This window comes from Drosophila albomicans, chromosome 2L (assembly GCF_009650485.2).
Source record: "Drosophila albomicans strain 15112-1751.03 chromosome 2L, ASM965048v2, whole genome shotgun sequence".
In the NCBI taxonomy this organism is placed as follows: domain Eukaryota; kingdom Metazoa; phylum Arthropoda; class Insecta; order Diptera; family Drosophilidae; genus Drosophila; species Drosophila albomicans.
The window spans coordinates 2405958-2433656 of NC_047628.2; the positions used below are offsets into that span (position 1 = coordinate 2405958).

At 39.4% G+C, this 27699-nt stretch overlaps 1 protein-coding gene across 1 annotated transcript; it reads right to left on the reverse strand.

The window, feature by feature from the left end:
* Positions 1–6282: 6282 nt before the first annotated feature.
* LOC117564308 (zinc finger protein Elbow) lies at positions 6283–26816 on the reverse strand. Its single transcript, XM_034243005.2, has 3 exons — positions 25308–26816; positions 8069–8891; positions 6283–7398 (listed from the first exon to the last, which is right to left on the reverse strand). Exons 1-3 carry the CDS (start codon positions 25374–25376, stop codon positions 6650–6652), a joined length of 1641 nt encoding a protein of 546 aa, XP_034098896.1. The 5' UTR covers positions 25377–26816; the 3' UTR covers positions 6283–6649.
* Between the last annotated feature and the right edge of the window lie 883 nt (positions 26817–27699).

A 27699-nucleotide genomic window follows, 5' to 3' on the forward strand; every position in this document is an offset into this window, starting at 1 on the left:
CAACAGCACAGAAACAGCAAAGCAACAGCACAGAAACAGCAGCCACAGCCCCAACCAGTTGCCATAATTTATAGCAAATGCGAGAAAATTATCTCCTCACAATACTATATCGTCGTAGAGCAGGTCTCCTATCGGACGTGAGTGATATACGATAGCTAAGTGACCAAAGTGACATCGAGTTTGTCACAATGTATTCATAATTGCAATACGTTTGAGCAAATTAAAATACTACAATCGAGGCACTCCTTGCAGTCTATGCTATAAATCAAAATATTTGAGAATTGCTAAAATGTTGTGATCCACATTAATAAGTTAATTTTACCGAAATATGTATTGATATAGATTTAAAGGAAATTGTTGGAAAACTACGCGATTGCTTTATAGAATAGAATAGTCTACAAATATTTGCACTATTGATTAGTGTGATATCATGATTCTTAATTATATGAATAATTATTACTTATTTATTATTAACTATTTATCAATAATAGTTGTAAGTTAATGGGCAGGGCGGATAAATGTAGTGAGCATTAGCCAATTAAATTGTTAGAATAAATTTGAGACAGTTGTTTAAATGTTGTATACAAGATTATTAACATTTTCAGAAATCTCTATTCTTTCCAATGTATTGTAGGATAAATAGCTAATTATACTGCAAGTTTTCATAACGGACAGTCATTGAATATTTCCCGAATGCACTTAGGTATATTATATATTTAGTTTAATTTGTGGTGGCTAATCATATTACCTTTATTGAACCGATTCTATTGGACTAAATCTACTTACTGATTACTGACACTGTGAAGTGTATAACGCGGACTTCGCGAGAAATCGCCGATAGGACGGGAGCTCGTTTTACGTGGAACCCATAAAATCGTGGCATATATTGCAGTCTCTGAAATTTATCTGCGACACGACAACACAACTGACGACGTGCTTGCGAAATCGGGAAGAGAGGGATCGAAAGTGCGGAAAGTGTGTAAAGTCAAGCTGCCAGCGAAATTCGTAAAATTTCAAACAACGAGAGTGATAAAGAGGCAGAGAGGTGAAACGAGTGAGAGAAAGAGAGGCATCAGCTGCTCATATTCTAAACGCACTACAGACCCATAGAGGCAGTTGGCATGGTCCAAAAAGCCAACCAACCGTCAACAGTTCGAGTACTCCTGAGGGTCTGTGGGCCTGCTCCTTTAGCAAGTTTGTTTGTTCTCCTCTTTTGGTGGCCTGTACAACGACTTCATGGCGGTCTGTTGGGTCTGTTGAAGCTGTTGGGTTGGGGCAATTGCGTGCTCCTCGGGGCAATGTCGTGTGAGAGGCCTAAACACCTTTCAACTGGCATCGTTATTACCATCATCACCGTCGCCGTCATCATCGATAAATGCATTTGCCAGTTCTGCATACAAACTGCTGTTAAATTTATTTATATGTAATGTCCTCTCATGCATATTTAATGTCCACGCATTTTCGAATGCTACAAAGCAGCGAAAGCCAACTCAAGACTGACTGACTTGATAAATACTCTATAAGTTTAAGGAATATTATATTGGAATATTCTGAAAATCATAGCTATTTTACTGACTAATTATTAACTAAATCTTGTCACCTAACGAAGTTCAAAAGTCGAATGTAAGTTTTAATCCCAAAGAAATGTACACCAAATAGTTGGAAATATTGTGTTAAGTACAAAGCTGAATATACTTATTGTTTGCAGAGTATTGGAAGATAAAATGCATTTGCCCGCAGTTCAAGCCTGACTCTTCTCTCTGTCGCTCCTTTGTTCGTTGGACGTACAACGAAAGTAGTAGCTTCGCCTTCAACCGGTGTCGTCTCGTATCTGCTTCTAGTTTTCTACTGAGGTAGTCTTTTGGGTTACCCGCAAGCAAGTAGCTGTTTTTAGCTTGTTTCCCGCTTGTATTTGACGTTGCGCAGATTGTGTTCTTCACCTCTCGAGCCGTGCAATGCGTGTCAGGTTTTTGTACCCGCAACCGATAGGGGAGAAGGGTATTATTACTTTGTGCCTGCAGAAAATGTATGTAACAGTCAGAAGCAGGCATCTCCGATCCCATAAAGTTGATGTCGATATAACCTGTCTGTCTTTTTAGGTTTAGAGATAAAGCTAAATTTTTGTTAAATATATTATAGTATTTTCGTGAAAAATATGCTCTATATGATTTTAGGAATAATGAAATTTAGATATAATAATGTTTTGAAAAATGGGTATCGTCTATCTCACAGTCGACTAGACTCTTTCTTATTTGTCCATACCTGACTTTTTTTGGTTTTGCATAACTCATACGCACTGTAAGCTCCACACTGTTTTTTATAGTTTCAACTAGGAAACTATCAACGGGGTCGATGTATCTCCATATCAAGATTGACTATCCTTAAGCTAAACACACATTTATTTATGCATGTATGTATGTATGTTTACTTGTCACTTGAATAGTTTTCGTACTTATAAAGACTTGTACTTTCAAACATCTCAATGATGGAAACACCGACTCCTCTCTGTTCAATCTCCCATTCTTTATATGATACCTCCTACTTCGGTCGTCCCTCCACATGCCGTATAGAGACCACTCTGCCATATCTCTCGATATTCGCATTGTGCGAGAACAGAACTGTACGAGTACAAGAGAGTCATAAATCAAAATGACATGAGCAACCAACTCGGGGCATTAATATTTCAACACCATAAATGCGGCGTCAATGCACATGGATAAAGAGTTGAGTCGAGTCGAGTCGAGTCGAGTTGAGTTGAGGCGACTGCCTGAATGATGATGGAGGACAGGAACACACGACTGACGACTGCAAACTGTGCATAATAAATAAATATGGGTTGTAACGACGGCCAACTTCAAACTCTTGAACCGATGGTGCTTCTATATCTCCACCTCTCTCCTTCTCCATCACATTCTGTATCCATCTCCTCAATTTGAGTACAAGTTAGAGAAGGACACTTGAAACGAAATGAAGATGAATATACGAACTGAGTTATAAAATTAAAGTGATGTCTAATGAGCGAGTGTTTAGAATACTAGATTTTTCCAGTGTTCATCTCTTAGTTTTTTAGATACCCCACCTAAAATATGAGATTGTAAGAGAAGTTTTGCTGATATTCTTAATCTTAGTTTTCTTAAATTTATTTTGTTTTAATAGTTAAGTAGTAGTCAGTGTTCTAGTGTTATTTAAAATACTTAAAATGTCGTGTAAGACGACACGGTGTCATCTTTAGTTGACTAACATCAAATAAAATCAAGACAAGCATTCAAACATGCCACAGAGAAAGACAAGACGAGACACGCTCGACTAATTATGGAAATGTCATCAGACATTTCTGGGCTGGGTGCATTTTGTGGGGTCTCTTCTGCATGGGGAGCTAAGAACTCGAGCGTACTCACATGTGTGTGTGTGTATGTGTGTCAGTGTGTGTGTGTGATTCAACATAAAGTGCGCATAATTTGCTAGCAATGCATCAACACATGCGAGAATTTCAGCAGCACTTGCATGGTAATTTATGAAACAGATTTTCATGCAATATTCTTTGAGTTTTTCTCCCTTTGCTTTCTTCTCCTCCTTTTGGCAAGAAATTAAAATTTAACATGCCAGACTGGCTGTAGGAGCATACTGAAAGACAGGCGGACAGACGGACAGACGGTGGCTAAGACAGCCAGCGACGCCTTTTAAGTGACAAAAGTTCAGCTCGTGGGTGGCAAAGCCAGACAAGTAACGCCCCGGCCCCCCTACACAATGATATATGGTTTTGTCGGCTGTCATTTGGCTTTGAAAATTATTGTTGTGGCTTGCACTCTGTTTGTTTGTCTCATAAACTTGCATACGCTTCACACCGCACCAGGAATTGCACAAAAATTGCCGCAATGGAAAAAGCGTTGCATTCTACGCCATATATTTGTATTGTTTACTATAGTATATATGTAGATCGATACATACTCGAGTATTCATCATCAAACTGTAGAAAACGGGGATGCGTAACCGAACCCGAGCTAGATCAATACTTTTTAAGTTTTCCATAGTTAAGACTACAATGACTTGAGAGTATTTACCACTTCGTTTTCTTCGTTTTCCTCGATTTCTCCGCACGTGAGCAGGCTGGCATTGTTGTTGGTGGAATCGTAAATTTGAATGAGTTACGATCTTACTTGGTGCACTATGTCTGCATTTTAAGCATGCAGTCAGCACTTATCTGACTATAAGGCTATATGGTAGTCGCTGTTTCTTGTCACACCATTAGTCAGTCACAAAATATGGGTGAAAGGGGTCGAGGAAGGGAGTTCGGAGCTGTCGTTACCAAGGATTGGCTGCTTTAATAGTAACTTGAGGCCATGTAACGACATAATTTATATTTTTCTCCCCACACTCTCTCTCTCTCTCTATCTCTTCTTTTCTTTCTTTCTATCTCTGTGATTCTTTGTATCTTTCGTTTTATCAGCGACGATTTTTCATCTACATTATATTTGGCCGCAATGAGGGAAAATAAATTTGCAAACGGTAGAAAGAAATTTTTTCACAAAATTCCCAACCGATAAATTCTTGCCACTATTTTTTTTCTGTCTTTGTTTTGTGCATTTTTGCGTGGAGCTCTTCGCGTCTCTTTCGCAGTATTGCTAGCTGCCTGACAAGGCCAGTTTGGAAGCGGATCAAGGGGGGTGTTCAATGATAAATGGACGCGGCCAGCGAGAACTATAATGGCCACCGCGTCGGCTTTCACCTGTGCGGAAAGAAGAAAACTAAAAAAAAACAAGCGAGGGAGGTGCAGCATCGGTAAAACCCGACTAGCCCATACCCTGGTCTTCGTTGTACTAGTTAGCGGTTGGACTATCAACCCTTTTGGCCATAGTTTGTAATTACAGGGTATGGCTAAAAGCGATATGTCCTCTGGTTGAAGGAGAGCCATACAGTTACCCCGCTTGTCAGAAGCACTGAACGTGAACATCACTTATATATAACCGACGCTCTGATATAAGGGGGGATTCTCGGAGTCGTCGCCTTCCTGCGATTCTCGGCTATATGTGGCGAAATGGACATTTATGGAAGAATTATTGATGCCAATGCTTCTGCGTGAATGTGTGTGTATGTGTAAAGTTTATGGCATATTTTTTATGTGTTCACCCCATTTGGAGAACACACCAGTCGGTGGACACAAGTTGGTGACCAGGTGGAGACCAGGTCATTCCCAGTGCGGGTTGCCAAATGCCAAAGAGTACGAAGAAGAGTATAATACAATAAATTGTAGGGTAGTCACTGGGTTGGCGAGCTGTCAAAATGCAAGGGCATGGCTAAAATATAACTCTCTTCACCAGTTTACCCTCCAGTTGCTTCTCCCCATCCCTTCTGTGTTGGCAACACACAATTTTAATTTATCGACGCCATATGTGGGCAGTGAGCAGAGTAACTATTGGTCTTCTTTCCTCTGGTTCCCATACACACATACACACATACACACACTTACACACACAGGGAGCAACTTCTTTTTGGGGGAAATATAAAATTTGATTTACAGCCTTGGACCAAAGCGTCGTCAGACTGCCAACTCCCTATCTACCACCCACAATCTACCAATCTACCACCTCATGTGGAGCAGAGCTTTCCCGGGCATAATTCAGCGGCGTACGTAGCTGAATGTTATGATTTGTGAGTCTCCTGGTTTATTGGCTGGTCCTGAGTACAACTCTCTCCTCGCCTTCCCATTCCTCTGTTGCCGCTTATGCATTCGTTTTGAAATTAAAGCCATTAAGATAAGCTTTTCGGCAGCCTAAAGTGCATACTTCGTATCATATAACAAGTGCCACAGCTCATTTACCTTGAGGTTACATCTTTTAGTTATATACATATGTATATTTATAAAAAGGTTCCATTAAAGAAGAAAATTGAATTTATTCTCAATAAGTATCCAAATAAATTTAGTTAAGAAGCCAATTCACAAAAATTAAACTTACCATAGTTCTCAATCATCGACACTAAAAAGAATTTCATTAAAAAGCTTATGAGTTGAGTTATCTTTTGATTTATTGATTTGTTGTAGTGATTTAAATGAACTTTAAAATGTTGTTCATAATTACATTTACATACATAACCATACACATATACACACATTTAGATTTGGGTTGGGATTTATTTGTAGTGTATATATTTATAGTTATTCACTTTATATCTATTTACGTTTATCATTATAATTTACAAGAATTTTACAACTTGAAGTTTTTGGACAATCTTTTCATTTTATAATTGGTTTTGTATTTTCTATCCGTTTACGATATTTATATGTTGTATTTGTATTTGCTTTTGTGTTTATTTTTATTTTTGTTGTTCTCTTTGACATTAATAAATAATATTAAAATTACCATAAGCATTACGAGTAAATGGGACATACGACAGACGACAGACCGACTCTCCGATGGAAAGCTGTCTTAAATAAGTCATGCCTATGTAAGTCCTTGAATAGAATCTTTTCAACTTTGCGTTAGAGCCTAAAGCTAATATTAAACATTTGTATGTAACTATCGTACATTAGATCACTAGCTTTTCGTTTCACGAGTGAGTTGACCCTCCCGGTTCTCTCTTCTCCCTCCTTTCTCCGTTCTCCGTTCCCCGCTCCCCACTCCCATCCGTTGCCCTAGCTTCTCTATGTTTACTACGGATGCGATGAGCCCATGCGTGGTCCGTATAACGAGTAGGGCGCAAAGTATTGCGCCAGTGCAGGATGTGGCGGCAGGCCGGGGAGTCCGGGCGGTGCCAGGGATGGGGGCAGCATTGATGGCTTGCCATACGGATGGTAGCGTGCCGCCGCCGACAACGGACTCAGCGGCGGAGTTGGGTAGGTGCGTTGGAATAGCGGATGGTTCGGTGGTATGCCTCCTGCTGCTGCCGCACTCAACACTGCGTCCGGCACAGAGGCCGTGTGTGTGCGCAAATGCTGGAATAGATCGTCGGAGGTGCCAAATCTCTTGCCACAGTACGCCGCATCGCTGCCAATCCAGGAGCACACGTACGGCAGTTGGGAAGCGGCCGCCATTGCCGCCAGCTGGGCGTGATATGAGGCTGCAGCCGCTGCTGCTGCACTGGAGCTACCTCCTCCACTGGCTGAGCTGGCACCTATCGTGCTCGACTTGCTGCCACCAGAGACCTCGCACTGCGGACAACCAGCCGGACAGGGCTGGCCGGCAGCTTTGTTGATGTAATGCGGACTCGCTGGGCAGCCAGTGCAGTAGGGATCCCGACACACGTTGGGTGCGCCGGCCATCATGGCTGATGGTTCCGTGAGACCCTTGAGTCGAGCGTAGTTCAGATAGGGACTCATCGCCGACGCCTTGAACATGGCATGATGTGGTGACATCAACGAGCTGGCTGCCATCAAGTCCATGGGGTATGGAGCACCATAGCCTGGAACAAGAGAGGAGTGCAGAGATGTGTTTAGTTTTGTTTTCCTCATTTTTATTAGATTTTTATACTCGCAACCTATAGGAATTCGGAATGAAGCATCTCCGACCCCATAAAGTAGGTAAATATGTATATATATTTTCTTTGTAAATTAATTTGATATATTTGCGAAATATATAGCAATATTTTATAGGTATAAGCAAATATTGCATTAATCGGTCTATTTCTGCATTAATCACAGTTAATACGAGAGTTTATATCTTTATGAATAATATGAAAATGACGCGACATGAAGGTCGTCAGTCGACACATAGAGTCGTTAGAGAAAAGTCGTCACACAGATATTGAAGAAGTCTTCATTAGTTTTAATTGTGAAATCCAAGTTGTTCGCCAAAAAAGTTTAGTTTCATTAATATTCAAATACAAAGAAATGTTTTTGAATTTTAAACTTGTAAAATGAAAACCAAGTAATAAACAATAAATATTTGTTTGTCATTCCCACATACATATTATCTAACTAATAACTATCTTATGAAAGAATGTCAACATCATATTGCTTTTTATTTCCTAAATTGTGTCAAACATCTACAAGCTCGTCTTTTGTCGTCTTTTCTCCAGGGGTCATGCTGAACAAGCTGGATAATCGAAGCGATATTAGGTAACTATTGCTTACCTGGAGGATAATAGGAGGCTGCCGAGGGATTCGCCTGCTGGCTGGCTGCATGAAGAGCTTTCACATAGCTAGCCTCCTTGGCAGCTGCGTAGACGGCTTCCTGGAGGCGATTCGAGGTGGCGGCGGCGGCGGCAGCAGCAGCAGCAGAACTTGGACTGCTCAATGCAGCGGACTCTTTGGAATTGCTTCGAGCTGGCATGGATGACTGCACCATCACCGGGCTGCCATTGATCTGGGCGCCTGCTGTGGTGGGTGTGCGTCTGAGAGCGGCATTTGCCATTGCCGCATTCGCGTTCGAGTTTGCCATTGCATTTGGCGATTCGCGCTGTGAGCTGCTGGCACTTTGGTTCGAATCGCAGCGCTGTTGTCCATTCGCTTTGGGTGTCTTAACGCGTTGGTTGTTGCTGTTGCTGTTGGTGTTGGTGTTGAGGTTGTGGCTGCTGCTGGTGTTGTTGTTGCCGCTGCTGCTGCTGCTGCTGAGATTTGTGGCGCCGCAGTCGTTATTATTGGCCTCATAGGGCTTAAAGGTGCTGGGGGTTTTACTGTGAGCCGGCGGCAGCTGCTGCTGCTCCACAGAGCCGGTGCTAACGCTGGATGAATGACTGCTAACCGGTGAGGATTTATCGCGTGTGCTGTCCCCCAGACTGAGGCCCAAGCCGTTGCCGCTGCCGTTGCCATTGCCCAAGCCTTGGGCGATGCCTTTCGGCTGCTGCTTTGTCGACTTCTCAATGTTGGCTGCAAGCAGCTTTGGATTCGCGGTATCCGCACCGATGGCGCTGCATGTTTGCGCCAATAGCGCCAACGGACTGCTTTTATTGTCCAGCTGTAAGTACACGAAGAAGGAGAAGAAGAGAGTTGGGCATAAGTCAAGACAGTCAGTTAGGGGCTAAAGAATTATTAGTAAGTCTGCCCAAGTAAAGAGGACGAGATATCGTGCCTAAGGCGGCAGATAAGATCAGCTCAAGGGAAAACCGCTCTTCTGTCGCTTGCGATTTGTTGTCCCTTTTTTTTTTTTTTGGCACTTTTCAACATTGCATTTACTTTGTTCGTTTTCATTGAACACTTGCTTAACCGCAGCGATGCATCGCCAATCTCTTGAGCACGATGCCAGATCTTAATCTTTGCGCGAAACCCTCGCGCGATCATGAAATACTTGAGAGTTCTGTTCCATTCACTTTTAGTTGGGTTGCTCAGTTATTGGGTTTTATCCAAGAGAACTCATACACAAATACGAATACAACCACAGGCTGGCTGTCCTTGTTTTTTGCCCTTGCCTATGGCCATCATAAATAAGGGCTGAAAACCATAAATATGCCCAGCGTGGCCAAATAAATGGAATTATGAGGCTATTAAAACATTTGCAAATAAAAGATATAAAAAGTACATAAAGCACAAACATACGACGCAAATGGGCGCAGGCCCCTTGGGTTTGCAAAGAAATGTGATAAAGAGCCCGCCAAATGGGAAAAGTTCTTAAGAAAAATACGAGTAACTATCATATTTGGGAAATTACCAGTTGCGGATTTTGTGTTATTTATTTGACTTCACTTTGGTATTACTCGAAATGCAAACAAGACAATTGACGAAATATTTTTCAACAAAATATTTATTTTATAAATATTGCAACATTAGATAGCATTTTATTGTTTTTACATATTAAAAATTAAATAAAGTATCCCTTAGTATGAATGCGAAAACATACGGCCAAAATAAAAAACCAAACTGAAATCAGAAATTGGAAAGAGCTATTATTAGCAGGAGCTATTTACTTGTTTTTTATGTCAATCCTAAAAAGTCATACTTAGACTTTTATTTATATTGATTGAGTGGGTCACCTTTTGATTACGGTATTTAATCAGTTCTACAGCGTGCCCAATTTGTCGAAGTTATAATTTCTGAATTGCTGCAATTAATTTAATGAAATTGCCAACAATAAAATCGGCTCGGCCAATATATGACAGCATAATACTCTCAATGATTAGGCAAATACGAGCGGGCCTATTTGGCTAATCAATTGGCATTAATCATAGGCGAACAAGCATCTAATCATGCTTTAATACTGCGACTAAAAAGTGAAAATTTGCGATTTGGCATATGACAAATGCCGACACAAAGGCACAAAGCGAAGTGCAAATAAATGAAATGAATATTACCCACTCACAGTTGGAGCTATAAAACTCAAACACGGCTTTTGCAATAAAATCCATTTCGCCGCATGCCATAAATTATGGCACTGCGGGTACGGAGTGGGCGGCCAAGTGAGAGAAAGAGAGCACGAGTCAGTGTGTGAGAGAGGGTGAAGAGAGCCTCAAACCGAAACGGAGCAAAGAGTTAAGCATCGTAATTCATGGCAAACTAACAAAAGCCCCGGCGCATATTGGAAATAATGACGTACAGCTTATGTATGTATTTTTGCTGTACTACGATTGTGTGTGTGCGTGTGTGTGTGTGTAATTACGCCCATGCCACAACTGGCGTAAGTCATAAACTACAAAATATTGAAGCTTTTATAACACTCAATGGGCAGCCATAAATTATTATGATACTATTGTAAAAATGGCAAATTTCTTATCGGTACTTAAGAGCTTTTTCTGTAGCAAGCTCTAATGGGAATAGTAATGGGGATGCGAAAGGGGAAGGGGTAAGGGCAGGGAATAGGAATACACATGGAAATGGGGGGTTTAGACTCGATAAGCGGTACATTTAAGGAACGTTATTTACGGGTTGAATACAACTAATTTCCAAAGTTTCCCCAATTCTACGAAACAACTTTCGAGATTATTACAGTCTCGTATTGGCTTCTACGAACAAAATACTGATGATCTTATGAGCATGGTCTTTTAATAGCTGCATAAATTTAAAACATTCGTATTTTAATAATAATTTTACACAGATTGGAATATCTTGTAATTAATGATTACGCTTAACTGGCATACGGTTAACTTAGATGCATATTTTCCGATAAGTCGGATGTATTATATGTGAGTGCATTTATATTCAATTCTTATATGTACAATACGTCAACACTTGGCCTTTTCATTTGTTTATTAGAATAATTCTTTCGCTTTCTACACTATTTCCTTTCCTTAAATAGTTGGGGTAGTCTTACGATTCGATCGCTTAAATAGATGTAGGCAGAGACCCAAGCACCCAAGTCCCAAGCACTATATCATTACTTTATTAATTATGGCTGCAACGCGTCCCGTTTAGTCTCGTTTTTAGCACAATTAGTCATAATTTATGTGAACGTTGATAAAGTTTCCGTATTGATTTTTGATATTACGCGTATTTCGTGTCGCACATTTGCTGTTGCTTGTGATTTAGTTTATAAATATAGACGACACACAAACTCATACAGGCAATATTATTATTATATCAGCTTATGGTAGATAGCCGGAGTGACAGAGAGAGAAGGGAAAGGGAGAAAGAGACCATATGGGGATTGTTGAATTTATGACTGTACAATAGTTGTTATTGAGGCTTAAATATATGCGTATTGGATGGTTTATGGGCACGATAAGTCTGCTTAATAATTGCCAGCGCTAACTAGTTAATGCATAAACGAACTCAACACTTAGCGATGGCTAATTAAAAAACATAAAAACCTAATTATAAGTGCTAAATTTATTGATACAAACGTAACAATTATAACAGCAACAAAATCAACAACAACAACAAACAACAAAAGAATAGCAACAAATAGACTGTTATGGCACTTAATTAGCACTCGTTGTGTGATACGAGTAGGCAAACTTAGGGAAAAACATGTCGAAGTGAACAAAGCCAAACAAAAAAGGAAAAATTGATAAATAAAATGAAATTTGCTGTGCATCCGTTTACAAATTATGAATATTGTGTTAATTAAAATGTTACACCTAGTCTGCTAACAACAACAACAACAACGACAACAACAACCAAAAGCAACCACATTTAAGTAATATTAACAAGCAAACAACAACAAGTATAACATGAGCAATGGACGGAAAGTTGAACTTCGTGTCGCTGTCATTGTCAGACTTGTGGACTCAACAGCAGAGAGAGAGAGACAGAGAGAGAGAGGTGTTTAGTCATGCCTTTTGCACAATCGAGTCACAGTTGGTTGTTAAATGCGGATAATTTAATTAGACACTTAAAACTAAACAACGAGCTCCACAGTGCCAGAGCTCCGATGCCATGCCATGACTGGGTACTAAATAGTATTACTGCATTTTGCATTAGTTGTTAATTTATTTTCTAAGGTGCGTCTGGATGTTGCGCTTGACAGCGCTCTCAAAATACTCGACGAGTTTCACCTCCCCTTTTTAATATTTATTTATTTATGATTGCAGTCAAGGAAAAGCTTTTTGGGGCATTTTGAATAGTTGCAGTCGCAATAGTTTGATTTGAGAATCTAATTGAACACGAAAACTTGAATAGACTGAATCTCATATAATTTTGGAATACGAATGTAATGTAATCGGCATAACTTCAAAGCACTCAAAGCAACCATCAAATTTGAATTTCAGAAACAACAAGAAACGCAATTGATGTCTGTCTCCCCATCTGTAATTGTGGCTGTCTGACGATTTCCCTCCAAATCAACAAGTATTCAATTGAACTCATCTTGAAGCCACTGCGGCTTGCTCACATCGTTCATCGTTCATCGTTCAACGTTCATCGCTTTGAGGGCTGTCATTGTGGTTGCTTGAAAAAGTTTTCAGCATTTTGTTTGTCATATTAACATAAAGTATGATTTTTTGAGTGGCTTCAAGTATTCAACTGATCGTTGCCTCTTTTTCCTCATTCCCCTTTGCTCATTTACCTCATGCCCTCTCTTCCCCTCTTGGCAGTGAGAAGACTTCGCGTGCCTCCATTTGTTATTGTTTTTATTTATTGCCGCGCAGATACTTGATATTGTCTCAGGTGTATATTTGCTGTCTTAAGTGTGTCGATGTGTCACATCGTCCCATCGGCAATAAAACCCAGCGAGCTAAGCGTATTATTCAAATGCCGCTACGTCAAATGTGACACATTTTGCAATTTATTCGTTTTCTTCAGTTGGGAGGAGGATACCCTATAAACCCTACCCTAAAGGGTATTATGTATTGTGTACATTTTTGTAAAAGAAATTGCCTCCATTAATTAATTATTACAAAACAAAACTAATTTTGATTTTACTGAGTTAGAAAGAGTGAATCAAAAATCTTTTGATTATTTTTAAAGAATTTGTATTTCCAGAAATTGAACTAATACGCTAGCCTTTCAGTACTTATTGTACTGTACTTTCAATATTTAAGTAGCACTGAAAAAGCGATGATCACGCAACCGATTTCAGATAATTCGCAGACCAGATACATTCAAATGATTTATATTAAGGGTATTCCCTTGGCACGGCAATAAAACTTATCTACGTACATAATGCAATTCAGTCCCCTCTCCACTCCTGTCTCTCTATTTTTCTTGGTTATTATATTTTCGTGGCTGCGTTTTTTTCTAGAATACAATTTTCAAAGCTGGAACTGAGTCCAAGGCGCAGGATGCTGCTTCCTGTGCGACGTCTTACGATACAAAAATAGCTGCTATAAATATGAATTACAGGATAAGCATAAAAACCGGAAATTGTGCTTCGTCGCCAGCGTTTTGCATAAGCCCCCAGTGAGGACGTCGACGTCTCCTAAGACGCATTTGCAGTTTTGTTGCGAATTATAAAATAAGCGATAAAAATGGTATAAAACTTTATGCAGATGCTCCTTAGTCTACTCCCAGTCTGTGTGTGTGTTGTGCCCATGTACACTTAATACTTATGTGTATTTTATCCATTATCTCATTGCCAGTTAACACCTTTTTGCGGCATCGCTGTGCTAATAAATTCGATTCCAACTCTCTTCTTCTGCTGCTGCCAACTCCTCTGGCTACAAATTTACATAAATGCCCTTAAAACATTGATACGATTATATGTATATGTATTGTAATTCTGTGTCACTTCACTTTTTGTGGCCGTAAACATAAATTACAATTCATAAAGAAGCGCTTCCGCTCATATTTGCCTTCTTAGAGTCTGAATATTATGCTGATGGCTTCAAAGTTACTTTGAATAGAATTAAAAGAATTCATTTACATTTTTGAAATATTCATATGACAATCGAAATTCGAATGGCTTTGAGGTAAGTAAGTATTTTGGACTTTCACTAATTAGTATTTATTATATAATCCAAACTTATTCTTTTTTCCAATGTATAAACTTATTTATCACACTTAGTATGCGGATAATTTGAGATCTGAAATATTTTGAGGGTCATTTTAAATAGAGAACATCGCTTTGAGTCCATTTACTCATATCCCCTCACACTCGTATTCGAGTGTCGAGCAATCCGAATCCGAATGTGCAATCCAATATGCCTGTAGTTTATTTAGCCGGCGCACAACGCTGTCACATTAACTGTCAACTGCTGCAAAACTGACACTTGTCATATTGACAACTGACAGCGTCATTTGACTGTCAAACGCGGGCCAAGTCAATATGGCCGAGAGTTGGCAATTGCAGCAAGCACAGAGTGGAAAAGAAAACAACAACCAATTCAACTGACAGTAGGAGGTCGACGACTTAATACCCTATTTTGAAGGTGCCTTATATTTGGTTGAATAGAATCGAAGCGTAGGTGAATTAATATCGATCATGTAACAACATTTTTGAGTGTATGCTTGTATGCGATATCTTTATCGATATGGCAACTCGCCAGGGGGCGTAATTTGAAGTGCGGCGTTGCCACTTAATTTAACGAAACACACGCTCACTCACACTCTCTATCAAGTTCTCTGCTTGGCGTTAGACAATGTTGCAGTCGTTGCAGCAGCAACAACTGTCAACCGTATCATTGCAATTGTTGCTGCAGTTGCGAATTGCATTGTTGTCGTTGTCATTTGTGTCGCTGCTGACGTTGTTGTTGTTGTTGTTGTTGTTACTGCTGCTCTGTACGCTTTGAGTGACACATTAATGCCATTTTCATGTGTCACTCTTTCTTTCTGTTGAGGTCTGTTCGGGTGAACATACGAGTCTTATACACATACATACATATACACACTCCTTGTTTTTCGTTCCCTCCCCCCTCCTTTGTTCGTATCGTTAGATTTCATGTCAGACTTTTGTCAACATTACGTGTCCATTTAGTTGTCTGTTAACAAATGCTGCTGTTGCTATTGTTGCCCGTGTTGTTACGCTTGTCGTTTAACCTTTTTCTTTCTTTTTTCATGTTGTTTATTTATGCTAATATCTGAACACTTTTTTTTTGTCCGTTTGTTACCGCATTTTGCACATTTTTACACGAATTTTTCAGAGTTTCGTTGGCAGTTAACTTTTAACTTGTTTTTATTTTGCGCTCTTCTCGGTTAATTGCTTAATTTTATTTCTTTGCCTTCCCTCGCATATTCTACCGCTGATTGTTTTGTAAAATTGACAGAGTGCCTTTGATTAACCTTGTAAATCAAATTAATTGTCAGCCAAATATAATTTCTTACACACACACACACACACATACATTCATATGTTTGTACATTTATTGGCTCTTGTCAACGCCCATTTGCCATATTCCATTATCCGGCTCATCATTCATTTGCGCCGTATAAAAGCAAATGCCGAAAAACGTCCAAAATAACAAACACAGCAACATCAACAGCAACAACAACACGAACAATAAGAAGAATGCCAACAAAATGCTGTCGACGAATTATTTGCGTTTACTTGCGCACAACAACAGCTCAAGGTTCTTTAGATTTTCGGATTCGATCAGCAGCTGCAACTTGTTGTTGTCTTCAATTTTATGGCTCTCGCTAGAGCATCACGTTTATCAATCATACGCAACGTAAACCTGTCACGCCACCCCTTGAAGCATGTCAATGATTTTACTCTCGCGTGTCCTCTCTTTCTCTTTTTCTATCAATTAAAATTTACATCATCTAAATGTGTCACAACTAATAGTAATATATTTTATTATTGTCTGCCAATTTTTTATCACATAATTCATTTTCACTATGAAGCAGGTGGAGCATTTCAATGTTTTGATTTGAATAATGATACTGATTATTTGATTATTGATTTCAGCATTAAATCAAGTAATATATAAAATTAGATTTAATTATTATTTCCATTTTGCGCACATTGCCACCAAAAAGTGCTGTGGCAGCCACAGCAACAGCAACATCAACAGCAGCTGTTGCAATTTGCATAAACTGAAACAGACTGTCTAACTGTCTGTGTGTCTATCAGGCTGTCATTCTGTCAACTGATTGACTGCCTAGCTGCCTGAATGCCTGCGCCTACGTACAACATTCATTAATTCTCACATTTGGATAATAATGCGAACGAAGCTGATCTCGTCGGAGGCTTGCATATAAATTCTCACTGACAGACTTGTGCTCAATTTAATTTTATTTTTATATTCTTTGTTAATGCAAATATACATACATACATGCATACATACGTATGTATAGAATGTGAAAAACAACAACTCTACTCGTATTTAAGCTGACAGCTGACTAAATTAATTTGACAATAATTAGCATTTCAAGTTGTCAGTGTTAATGAATTCCGCGGCGAGTTTTGTGAATACATATTGAATATTCATATTTCATACTTATTATTGCGGCGAGATGTTGCACTAAGGACTGGGCTCTGGCTCTTGCTCGGTAAGTGTGTGTGTGACACGTCGAGACACGTTGCAGCATGTTGCTGCATGTCGCCCGTAATAAATCCAATGACACTTTATAATTTCAGCGGCCAATGCACATTGCAAATTGTCAGCGATGTTGCTTTCATCCGTTTGCCTTGGGCGCTGTCAAAATGCCAACGAGGAACTCGTGAATCTGCTACGAGTGAGAGCGGGAGAAAGACAGAGAGAGCGGGAGAGTGAGACGATATGAGTTGAGTTGAGTTGAGGTGTCATTCGCATTTGCGGCGCGTTAATTACGTGTTATTTATAATTATGCGCTCTACACATGCGTTGACAACTGTTGTCAACAATGCTAACAACTGGGCGGGACGAATGCCGAATGCCGAATGTGGAATGCTTTCGGGTTTCCCTTTGCCTCTTCTTCGACCTCCTCAGATCAACCTGACTCACCATAATCCTCACACAATCCAGCACATCCCACGACTGCACATTATTTTCACATTCACGAATATTCATAATTCATTTTCCTGATTACGTTTTTTATATTCATTCGTTTGCCCGTTTGCGTGCTTTTTTGATTTACTGCAAGGCATTTCCATTTTCAGTAAACGCAATCATCAAATTGTTCGTATGAATAAAGTTTGCCATGTTTATTATGAGTAAATTAACTTTCTAAACATGTTATATGCAATTTCCGCAGTGCAACATTGTTGCATCACCGAATCATCAGAAAAATATATGTACTTCATAATCGGAAAGTAAAATATTTTATATAAGAAATAGACACTAAATATCAAAGTTCTACCATTTGGTGTAAATTTCTTTGACCCATCTTGATTTGGCACTTCCGTTTAATTTCTTGATCGGAAGTCAACTCCGACATATAGAGAGACAGACTGATTTACACCCTCAACACCATAACATATTTGGGAAGCAAGGAGAACTAACTGGCTTTGTTTTTGTAATTCACCAAATCAGATACTATTCGGCGAGTATACAAAAATTGGTACTTAGTCTGTGTACTTCTTTTTTTTTTTGGTGTGTGAGAATTGAGAGTGACTGAGTGACATGCGAACGCCCTTTACACGAAAGTCGCAGTCAGTCAGTCGGTCTGTCTGTTCACCTGTCAGTCTGTTTGCCTGCCCCCGTCCATCACTTTGCATAATAAAATGCGAATATATGCGAAAAGAGGCGAAATGCAGACAACACACACATACATGGGTACACATGACAGGGGTTAGAATATAAAGAGATATAGCTGCAAGCATAGACATTGCATTTTTCGAATACCCTGTGAAGGAATAAACAAGTGGGAGAATGTGATAAACATGAACCTAGCAAAAAGTTCATTGAAGGGGTATTCACTAGTCGGGCATTTACAAGTGCTGAATTGTAACAAGTTTTTCGCTTGTGTACCCAACGCCCTTTCGTTGATTTTTTCCGCTGCGATAAGCAAATTTCGCGAAAGTGCACTAAAATAAAAGTCCGGCGAGAAGATGCAGAGAGGACAGAAAGACAGACAGGCAGGCAGACAGCTGTATAAATGAATTGCTAAAGGTACACATTTCTCCTGCTATAGTTGTGGCTAATTTAAATAAGCAGGGAACAGCACGAGAAACGCTGGAGAGGAAAAGCCCCCGATTTGTGCAACGATCTTCAACACCTGATAAGCGTCGTCAGCTGGGAAAATTGCAAGCGGGTCACAATGCATTGCAATGGAGGGAAAATCCGAGGTTGCTGTTAGGAAGTGAGGTGCTTGTCATCTTGTCGTGTGCTGTGAAAAACACTCTTTTTTGCTTTGCTACCAGATGACAATTTTGTTGAAAACCCGAAGATGCTTTTGTTACCCTTAGCTGAAATGCCTTTTTTTAAGTTGTCATTTTGAACATCATATATTATCTGGTTTTGTACTGTTGTTAATTATTTAGTGGATGCTTTATTTTAAAATTAAAGCTTTTGTCAATTTTGAAATGTTTTTCACTTAAGGTATTTTATCAGAGTGCCCATTTCTCTTTTCAGTGTGTGTAGAATAATAAAAAAAAATACTAAATAATCATCCATATAATTTATCGATTATCTTTTCAGTGAGTGCAGCACATAAATGATATTCGATATAATTATCGATTATCTTTTCAGCGTGCAAGCAAATATTAAATAATAATAGTCGATATATTTTTGTATCGATCGATAACAAGTGGTGCATACATTCATCGCATGTTTGATATCTTAGTTTAGTTGAAGCTAATGAATTGTTTTATAATTAACCAACTAAATTTTTTAAATGTGCAAAATGTAGGTCAAGCCCGAAATGTAAGTTTGATGTGAATCCGTTGTTAGTATGAGTCAATCTCGCAAAATAGTTTTGAATACTGTATATCATACAATATTGTAGTTTATGGTCGACGGTTTATGGTTTACGTGATGTGGCTGTCAATGGCAGGTCCCAGGGATATGGCGAGGCAAATGTTTAGTTTGCCTGGCATTTGACATGACATTCATGTCATTTTGAAAAATAACAACTCTGACATACTATTTAATTTGTTTTATTTTCATTCTCATCATCTTCATTGAAAATTTCATTTCGTTGTTTATTTTTGGTTTGGTTTTTGTCGTTTTTGTTGCTTTTTGTTGCTCCTTCAGCCTTGCGACAGTCGCCTTGAGGTGTCACCAGCCAAGTCTGACTGGGTTCAAAGAGTGTCAACAGCAACAACTGGCGCACAATTGGTTGCGTTTACTGTAAGAGCTGCAAAAGAGCAATCAAAATGTGTCAGTTTGACACATGCCAGTTTCTATTTAAATAAACTTGCTGTCAACTTGATGGTGCATATTTCATTACTTTGAGTTTTCAGGCAACTTGTAATGAATATGGATTCGATGCCTTGTAAGGCAGAGCTTCAGAGCTTGTTGTTGTATTCCTTCATGTTATTCATATTATTTAGCGAAAAGTCGAAGCAAGTCTCTCAACCAAGTGAATGGCATACAACATATTTAATATGCGAGTATGAATCTTTGTTGTACATACTCACTTTGTCCTTAGCTTGATTGTCACAGAGACAACGACGAGAGATATACGAAATCATCAATGCGATAGCAGTCTTATCTGTATTTTATCGGAAATTAAATGGATTTTTCCTGAACTCGCCTGAAAATGAGCTCGTTGAAAGTGCGTTGTTCACTTTCACTTTGTTTGTGAGTGTATTTAAAGTGGGGCTCCAGCTGTTGCTTGCAACACACGAAACTAATTCGAAACGCTTTCAAATGACTGTTTAAAAATTAATGGCCCCCAATCAGACACTCACACACCGCACAGACAAAGGCAAGAGCGCAGATACAAATACAGGTATAGACAGAGATACAGATACAGCTAGAGCTACAGCTACAGATAGGGGGATACTTACAAACGCCACTCAAGTGGCGCCAATTAAAATGATTAACATCGATAGAATAGTGTTGCGCTTAAAAGTGTCGCCTTGTTCGAATAAAAAACACAATAAAATCAAAATGGAAATAAACATGGAAAAAGAAAACTAAGCACTCGCGGCGAATGATAAGGCAAGCAGACATCTCAGAAGTTGTTTCGCCGCATAATTGATGTGATTGAGATTGATTGTTTATTTGTTTTTTGGCCTGCTTTGATTGAGAGCTAAACTCGAACCTCGAACCGAAACGCAAAAGCAAAAGCAGAAGCAGAAGCCGAGAGACCCGGCGCCAGACACACATTTAGCCTCATTGGCATTGGGGCGTGGAGTGTCTTGTCCGCTAGTCTGTCCTGCTGTCCGTCTGTCCGCCGAGTGTTGACCGCTTTTTGGCTTATCAATATTACATTTCAGTTTCTTTTTATTAGTCCCTTTGTTCGGGGCAAAAGCCCGGAGACCCACACATAAACACATAAATTCATACATAAATATATAAATACATAAACACATAAATACTGACAGCTTTCCGTATCAAATGTGTCCGTCGTCCATCGTCTGTCCGGTCCGGTTCGGTTCGGTTCGGTCCGGGGGCTTTGTGGGGGCTTCTTTTGAATATATTTTTCATTTTATTTTTCTGCTAGGGGCTTCAAAAGCAATTTGTGCGTGTTTAGTGTCAAATGTTGTGTTGAGCTTTGAAAGCAAGTTTGCTGCTTTTGTACTTTTGTGTTGCGGCTGGAGCTTAATATTTATATCATTTTATGGCAATCACTCATTCGAGCCGTTGCGATGGCGACTTAATGATTGATACCATTTGAAAATCATTTAAGTTGCCGCAGATTACAGCACATTAGAGCCCCATCGGAAATGGTCAGCAAATGCCACATCAGAGCCCAGCGCATTTGTATCGTCCAAATTCAGCCATGGCTTTAAAACACATTTCCAATGAGAGGCGCCGACAAAACAACACCTCGACACCTCCGCACCTCCACACCTCGACACCAAAGCCATGCATAACAGGGAGCTTTGCGTATCACGATGATTAGTTCGCCCTAAGCCCCTATTTGGTATAATAACTGAATCATCAGAATCGGAATCGGAATCGAACTGAATGCAATGTGCTACTCTATCATCAATTTGAGCTAAACAAAATGTACATTTACTTCAAGAACTGTTCTTGAAATTTTTTAAATATATTTACTAAACTTTACCAACTGTTATACAGAACATATATAATATAAAATTTATATCTAGCTAGATGAGCTCTCCCGTTGATGTGGTTCTCGACTCGGGCCGTAAAACTGACAGTTATCAGCGGTCACATTAATATGATTATTTCTATATTAATTTATTGGTTAATTTGTTGCCGCATTTTACGATTATTGGCTTTGCAGTCAGTCGACCTACCCCTCTCCACACCCCCCAAACGAGCTCCCCGCAAGCAGTTCGATTATCGAGGCCCATAACTTTCGTGTTGTAGTTTTTTGTTTGTATTTTTCTCTCGTAATGCGCGACGCTAAAAACGGGTTATTATTTTGCATTTAAGAAGCAGTTTCAATTCATTACCATAGTTAGTGCCTCGCGTGCATTTAAATGAATTCATTGAGTTTCGCTCATTCAATTTGTACGTACGTAAGCATTTAGCATGAAAATGGAATCGAATGGATTGTGGAATGGGTTGTGGAATGGGTTACACTTAGAGGCGTCAATGGCACGATTGACGGCTCAACCATTTTATTGATAAATGCCTTTTGATTGGGCTCTTAGAAGACGACTAAGCTGAATACTCACAGCAACAGCAACAGCAACAACAATCGACGATAACAATAAAAGATGGTCACTGCTTTTTGCCTCATTCTTTGTTGTTGCTGTCGTTGTTGCCGTTTCTTTTGTCGCCTGACGCCTGACGTTTTTTATAGTTGCTTATTAACGAAATTGATCGTTAAAAAATTATGAGTGCCATAAAAATGCTACAAAACTCGAGTATTTCTCAATGAAAGCCCCACTAATAATTACTTATATGACATTTATTTTTGGTAACTCTCCTAATCGATTTCTTATCTTAACAACTTTAAAAGCTGCAGTTGAGAGTGAATATACAGATAGTTAATATACCCCAATATATATATCTGAATTTGGCTTACAAATAAAAAAGTGAAGTTACAAATATTGAAATTATGCTATTGACCTAATTTTATAGTTTGCTGAATTTGAAAAGTGCTTTTCCTGAAATCGTAAGAAACTATACGGAAATGTCTCTTTGATTTATATATTCATTGTACATAATATGGAGCTATTTAGGTTTATATGACCCGAAAACAATCGACAATAAGTGAGAAATCCGACATCGCCTTCGAGTTTACAATTCGTAATACTCGTAGTTTGTTGAACACTAACTAATATTTCGCAAACAAATTTAAGTGTGGACATATCGTTATTTTGTATGCTAAGATTTTAGTTGTCACTGCGTAAGGCATGCAGACGGACAAATACACATATTTAGGATATTCTGAGAATTAATTAACACTTTAGGCCAAAACTATTATTTGTGTGCACGAAAAATTAACATGACAGCTCTAGACATGGCAATTTATCACTAACATGCTGAGGCAATCCATTGTTGTTGCTGTTGTTGCTGCTTCTCGTTGATGTTAGTCTCTGCTGCTGATGACACTTTAATTAGAGCCACACGCAAGCACAAAGCCCGACACAGGCGACTGTGAACTACTCCGAGTACAACAGCAACAACAACAACAACAACTCTACTAAACTGAACTGAACTTCAATAGTATGAGAGGGTAAAAGGGGGACAACATACTGAAGTGAACCAAAATGAACTGAACAAAACTTAGCTCAACTGAAACGAGCTGAATTGAAACAAGCTGAACTAACCGCGCAGTCTCTATCTCTCCGTCCTATCTCTCTCTCTCTCTCTCTCTCTATCACTCTCTGTGTCAAAGCGAGAGCGTTGTTATGTCAAGCGCACACTTTAACTGCCAGTGCTGCCAGTTCAGCTGAGAGCTCGCAACTCAGAGCTGAAAATGCAGCAAAGAGCTCACTGTTAACTGTTAACTGCTGACGCTTGACTGTTGACTGCTGTTGCTGCTCAAACGGTTTAACATGGGCAGTGAGAAGGGGATGAGTAGGGGGTAAGGTAAGGCGATGGGGGCTCGGGTCGCTTTGACTGTGTGGTTAACTGAAATGAATGTCTGACTGACTGCATAAATGGCTGCTTGACTGACACATTTAATTATATTAATGATGTTTGCGGTCAGCTGACATTTGCACTTTATTTACTTTTTTACAAGCCGCGCTCTCAAGCTCTTCGCATCTGTCATTTTAGCCTCACTGCCAACTGCCAACTGCTGACTGCTGACTGAACAGAACTGAACTGACTTTCACATTAGCTGCTTACTCTCCGGGGCTTTTTGAGTTATTACCCAACACAAAACGCTCAGCGCGCAGCGACAGCGACTGAGACGCATATTAGTTTCCATTTTGTGGCAGTTTCCTTTTGCACACATCCACATCATTTTTCACATGTGACAGCAAATTATCAACAGTAATTTTGTGGCAAGTCAGCCATAATTTTAGCATTTTTTGTTGTTGTTGTTTTTTGTGTTGTAGCTCTTTCTTATTGTGTTGTCCGGGCGCCACAAAAACAAATGATGACACTGACAGCTGTCAAGCTTAGTTTATTTGATTTTATTATAATTAATAGCGAGCAGCCGTCATTAATCATTGAATAATTTATAGACATTCGCCAGGTAGTATTTACATATGTCTCTACACATTCCTACACACTCTTAACAGCAGCAAAAGCAAAGGGTTACTCAGACACTCAGTTGCTTTAATAAATTTACTTGGCCTGACAGTGTTATGAATTTTAAATCTTGAATAATGAATATTGAAAATGGCATTAAGTGTGGAACAAGTTGATTCACTGCACTTGACAAAATTGTGAAAGCCTTCGAACTAGTTCCACTTATTGAGCGATCGCATAAGCTGTGAAACAGCCGTGATTAACGGTTCATATGTATGTACATAGTATATGTATTAACTGATCGCATTTAAATGTGTTGCACTCGAAATGCGAATGTGAATGTTCAGCAGTAATGAATGCACTCATCCATTGCAGTTGGAAGATTCTGTTTCCGTTCCTTATGCGAATGTTTACTCACAAATTAAAATGAAAATTTATTGCCCCTTAAGGCTTTTGGCATGGCAGTGAGACCGACCGCAGCCGTAAAGTCTTTGACTCTGATTAACTGCCATAGTTTCTCTCTCTCTCTCTCTCTCTCTTTCGCTCTCTGCTGCAGTTGTGAAATTGCATTTGTTTTCTGTCATTATAAATTCAAAGTTGCTTGCGCCATAAATTTATACACAATTGCCAGAGTTGCCATCGCTTCTCAGACTTAACTCGAAAGACTCGTAAGTATTTACATAGAAACATAAATATGCATTATGTGCAGATAAAGAATTCTGAATATTCTTATTTATTGCTTGTTGTTTTTCTCGCCAATCGCCGCCACTTGATACTTGCCACAACCACATTGAAAATTCGCCGTAAAAACAGCTGTAAATAGAGTCGTCGCAGTCGTAGACTTTGCGGGGGAGTCGTTAGTCTCGGGGAATTGAAGAATCGCACAATAAATTCGCTTGTGGCGAGTGCTGTAATTGCTTTTCCGTCGACATTTGTATTATTTATGAAATATCATACTCACAAAAGTTAATAAATAACGACAGCCAGCCAGACACCTGGACAATATACTGTATATACTACTAGCTACCCAGCCCCCATATCAGTTCGATTGTGATATATTACACCCCAGATAAACAAGACAAACAAGCATTAAGACTCCTGCTTCTCGTCTCACAATACGATATTGATTGTGACTTATAAGTAATTGGTAAACAAAATTCAACAAGAACGATCGAAATACGAGTACGAGCATTTTTCAACAGTGTAGTATTTTTATTTACTGAAAGGTTGATCAGAATATTATTTTTCTTAGATATATTTTCTATATGCATTCGTATTTGAAACATATGAATTTGTGTAAAATTGAAAAAAACTTATATATTTTAATATCGATTTAATCACGAAATATTTTGCTATATTTAGATAGCTTTTGAAGAATTAAGTTAGATCTTTAATCGAATGTTTGCATTGAAACTTACCGCTGTTGGGGCGGCGGCAGCTGTCATATAATCCGGCCTCAGGTAGTGATGGTTGCTGGATTGCAGCATTTTGTTATAATTTGATAAATCCACTTTGACGGCTGGTTCTTTGGTTAAGGAGGCGTTGGAGTTGAGCTTGGGAGACGCTGGCTAGCTGACGAGGCGGGAACGAGGAGCGAGGAGCGGACGCTGCCAATTAATTGTGGTGTGGACTTTGCGCACTGCCGTACCGTGTAGAGTGGCCTGCCGTACCGTGAAGAGTGGCGTGCTGCCAACTCGTGTGAAAAGCGGCGCCTGCGCCTCGAAACTAGCTGATTAAGCCGTCGATTTTCGAAATTGCAGTTGCTGTTGTTATTGTTGCTTGGGGATTCTTAATGTTATTGTGTGTGGCGTATTGTTGTATTATTGTTTGTTTGATTGTAATTTATATCATTAATAATTCAAGGGGGCTTATGCGTCGAATTGTGACTTTCACGCTTGCGGCATATTAATTTTTATTTGCTGCCTTTGGTGCGATGCGGTGCGGTGCGGTGCGGTATGTGGTGTTGGTATTTTAATTGTGTAATAAATTCATTAAATATTTTAATTGCAGCTGCTTAACATTTATTAAATGTGATTGGCTACTTTGTTATGGTTGTTGCTGTGCACGTTATAATCTCATTTTGCGTTACGCGCCAAAAAGTTGCAAAATGCAATTCGAATCGAATAAGAATACAACAATTAACGCTTTTTCAGCTATTAAATTACTTTCTTTCTTTGGCTGCGCCTTTCAATTTATTGTTGTTGTTGTTGTTGCTGTGTTTTTTGGTTTTGTATGCTGTTTTGTTTTCTTTTGCGGTTTCGCTTGAATGCCTCGTTTAGGGCGCGTTTATGACGAGGCACGTACGTGTGATTTTGACATACAATGTGACAGTCTGAGCGGCAGCGGTGGTTGCGGCGACGGGGGACAGGCAGAAGGTGGAGGAGTAAAAACCTCTTTGAATAAATGAATGTTGCGTATATTGCGACGTCGAGAATTCCCTTTCGATTTATGATTTATGATTTATAATATAATAATATTTTATGGTGTAAATTAATATATATGTATGTATTCTCAGTCTAAGTATAAAGCACTTTTGAAAACATCATCACTTTAGCATAAATATTAAATATTAAAAAATATTTCGAATTATTGCGAACTTTCACAGAGCAGAGCACTCACAGACGTGGACGTACACAGAAACAGAGATTTGCATATGGTGCGTATGTGTGTAGTTGTGCATTTGCATTCGTGTGCAATTTTTACGTATTTCTTTGACACGCGGCACACGTTAAATAATTTCACACACTCCGTTCACAATCCGTTCGTAGCGCACGTACGTACTTTAACGTGAAATAACAGAATTCGACTAAAAATCTATAAACAACATTCACGCTCATTCATGTTTTCGCTCCGCTTTTGCGTTTGTAGTGGTTTTTGTACGAGTCCAATAGTTGTCGCTGCCGTCGCCGTCGCCTTTGCCGAGAGTCTTCCGTTCCGAAACCAGTTCAGTTTCAGTCAAGTTTCACATGTGTGTGAGTTCTCTTTTGTTGTGCTTGTCGTTTTCATTTTCAACAAGTGTGCTTTTGTTGTTGCCTTGCTAGCGACTGCAAATGGCATGCGCATTGGAGAGAGAACGAGTGTAACCGTGAGCAAAGTGGTGAGTGGTGAGCGCGAGCATGAACGCGAGAGTCAACACTCAAAGAGTAAGTGAGAGTGAGCTGCTTTTGGCTCTCTTTTCAGAGCGCGCATGCTTGCTGTTGAGGAGGCACAATGAAATAGTAGTAGGAATTACATTTAGTAGTAGATTTATAAAGTAGCTACATCAACCCAAATAGTAGTTTGTAGAGGGAAATTGTAGATGTGCACTTAAAGTCGACTTTGTTAATGGTAAACAACATCATTTACATTTTATTGTTAAGTGGTATAAAGAAATAACTTGATATTTTTGTTAGTACTTAGTCATGCCTACAAAAACGCAGAGAAACACGCACGCACACAGAGATAATTCGGTTTTGTAAACACGCCGCTCATTGGATGATCGACGCTTTTCGAAGCCATTTTGGGATTGTTTTCTCGCTCACTTTGTTGCTGCTTTTTTTTCTTTCTGTGCTGTGGCTGTGCTTGTGGTTTCGGTTGTGTTGAGCAATATTGAGAGCACAACGGCGTCGGCCATAATTGTTTACAAGTTGTGGTGAGCAGGTGGGCGGTGGTGAAAATATGTGCTAAAGTTATGTGGTCAACTATAACATTAGTTGGCTGTGCCACTGTGCCACTGAGAGTGAGCGAGAGCGAACGAGAGATAGAGAGAGAGAGAGAATAGGCGCAGACTGAGAGTGAATGCATGGTAACTTGAGAGACTAATAAATGGAC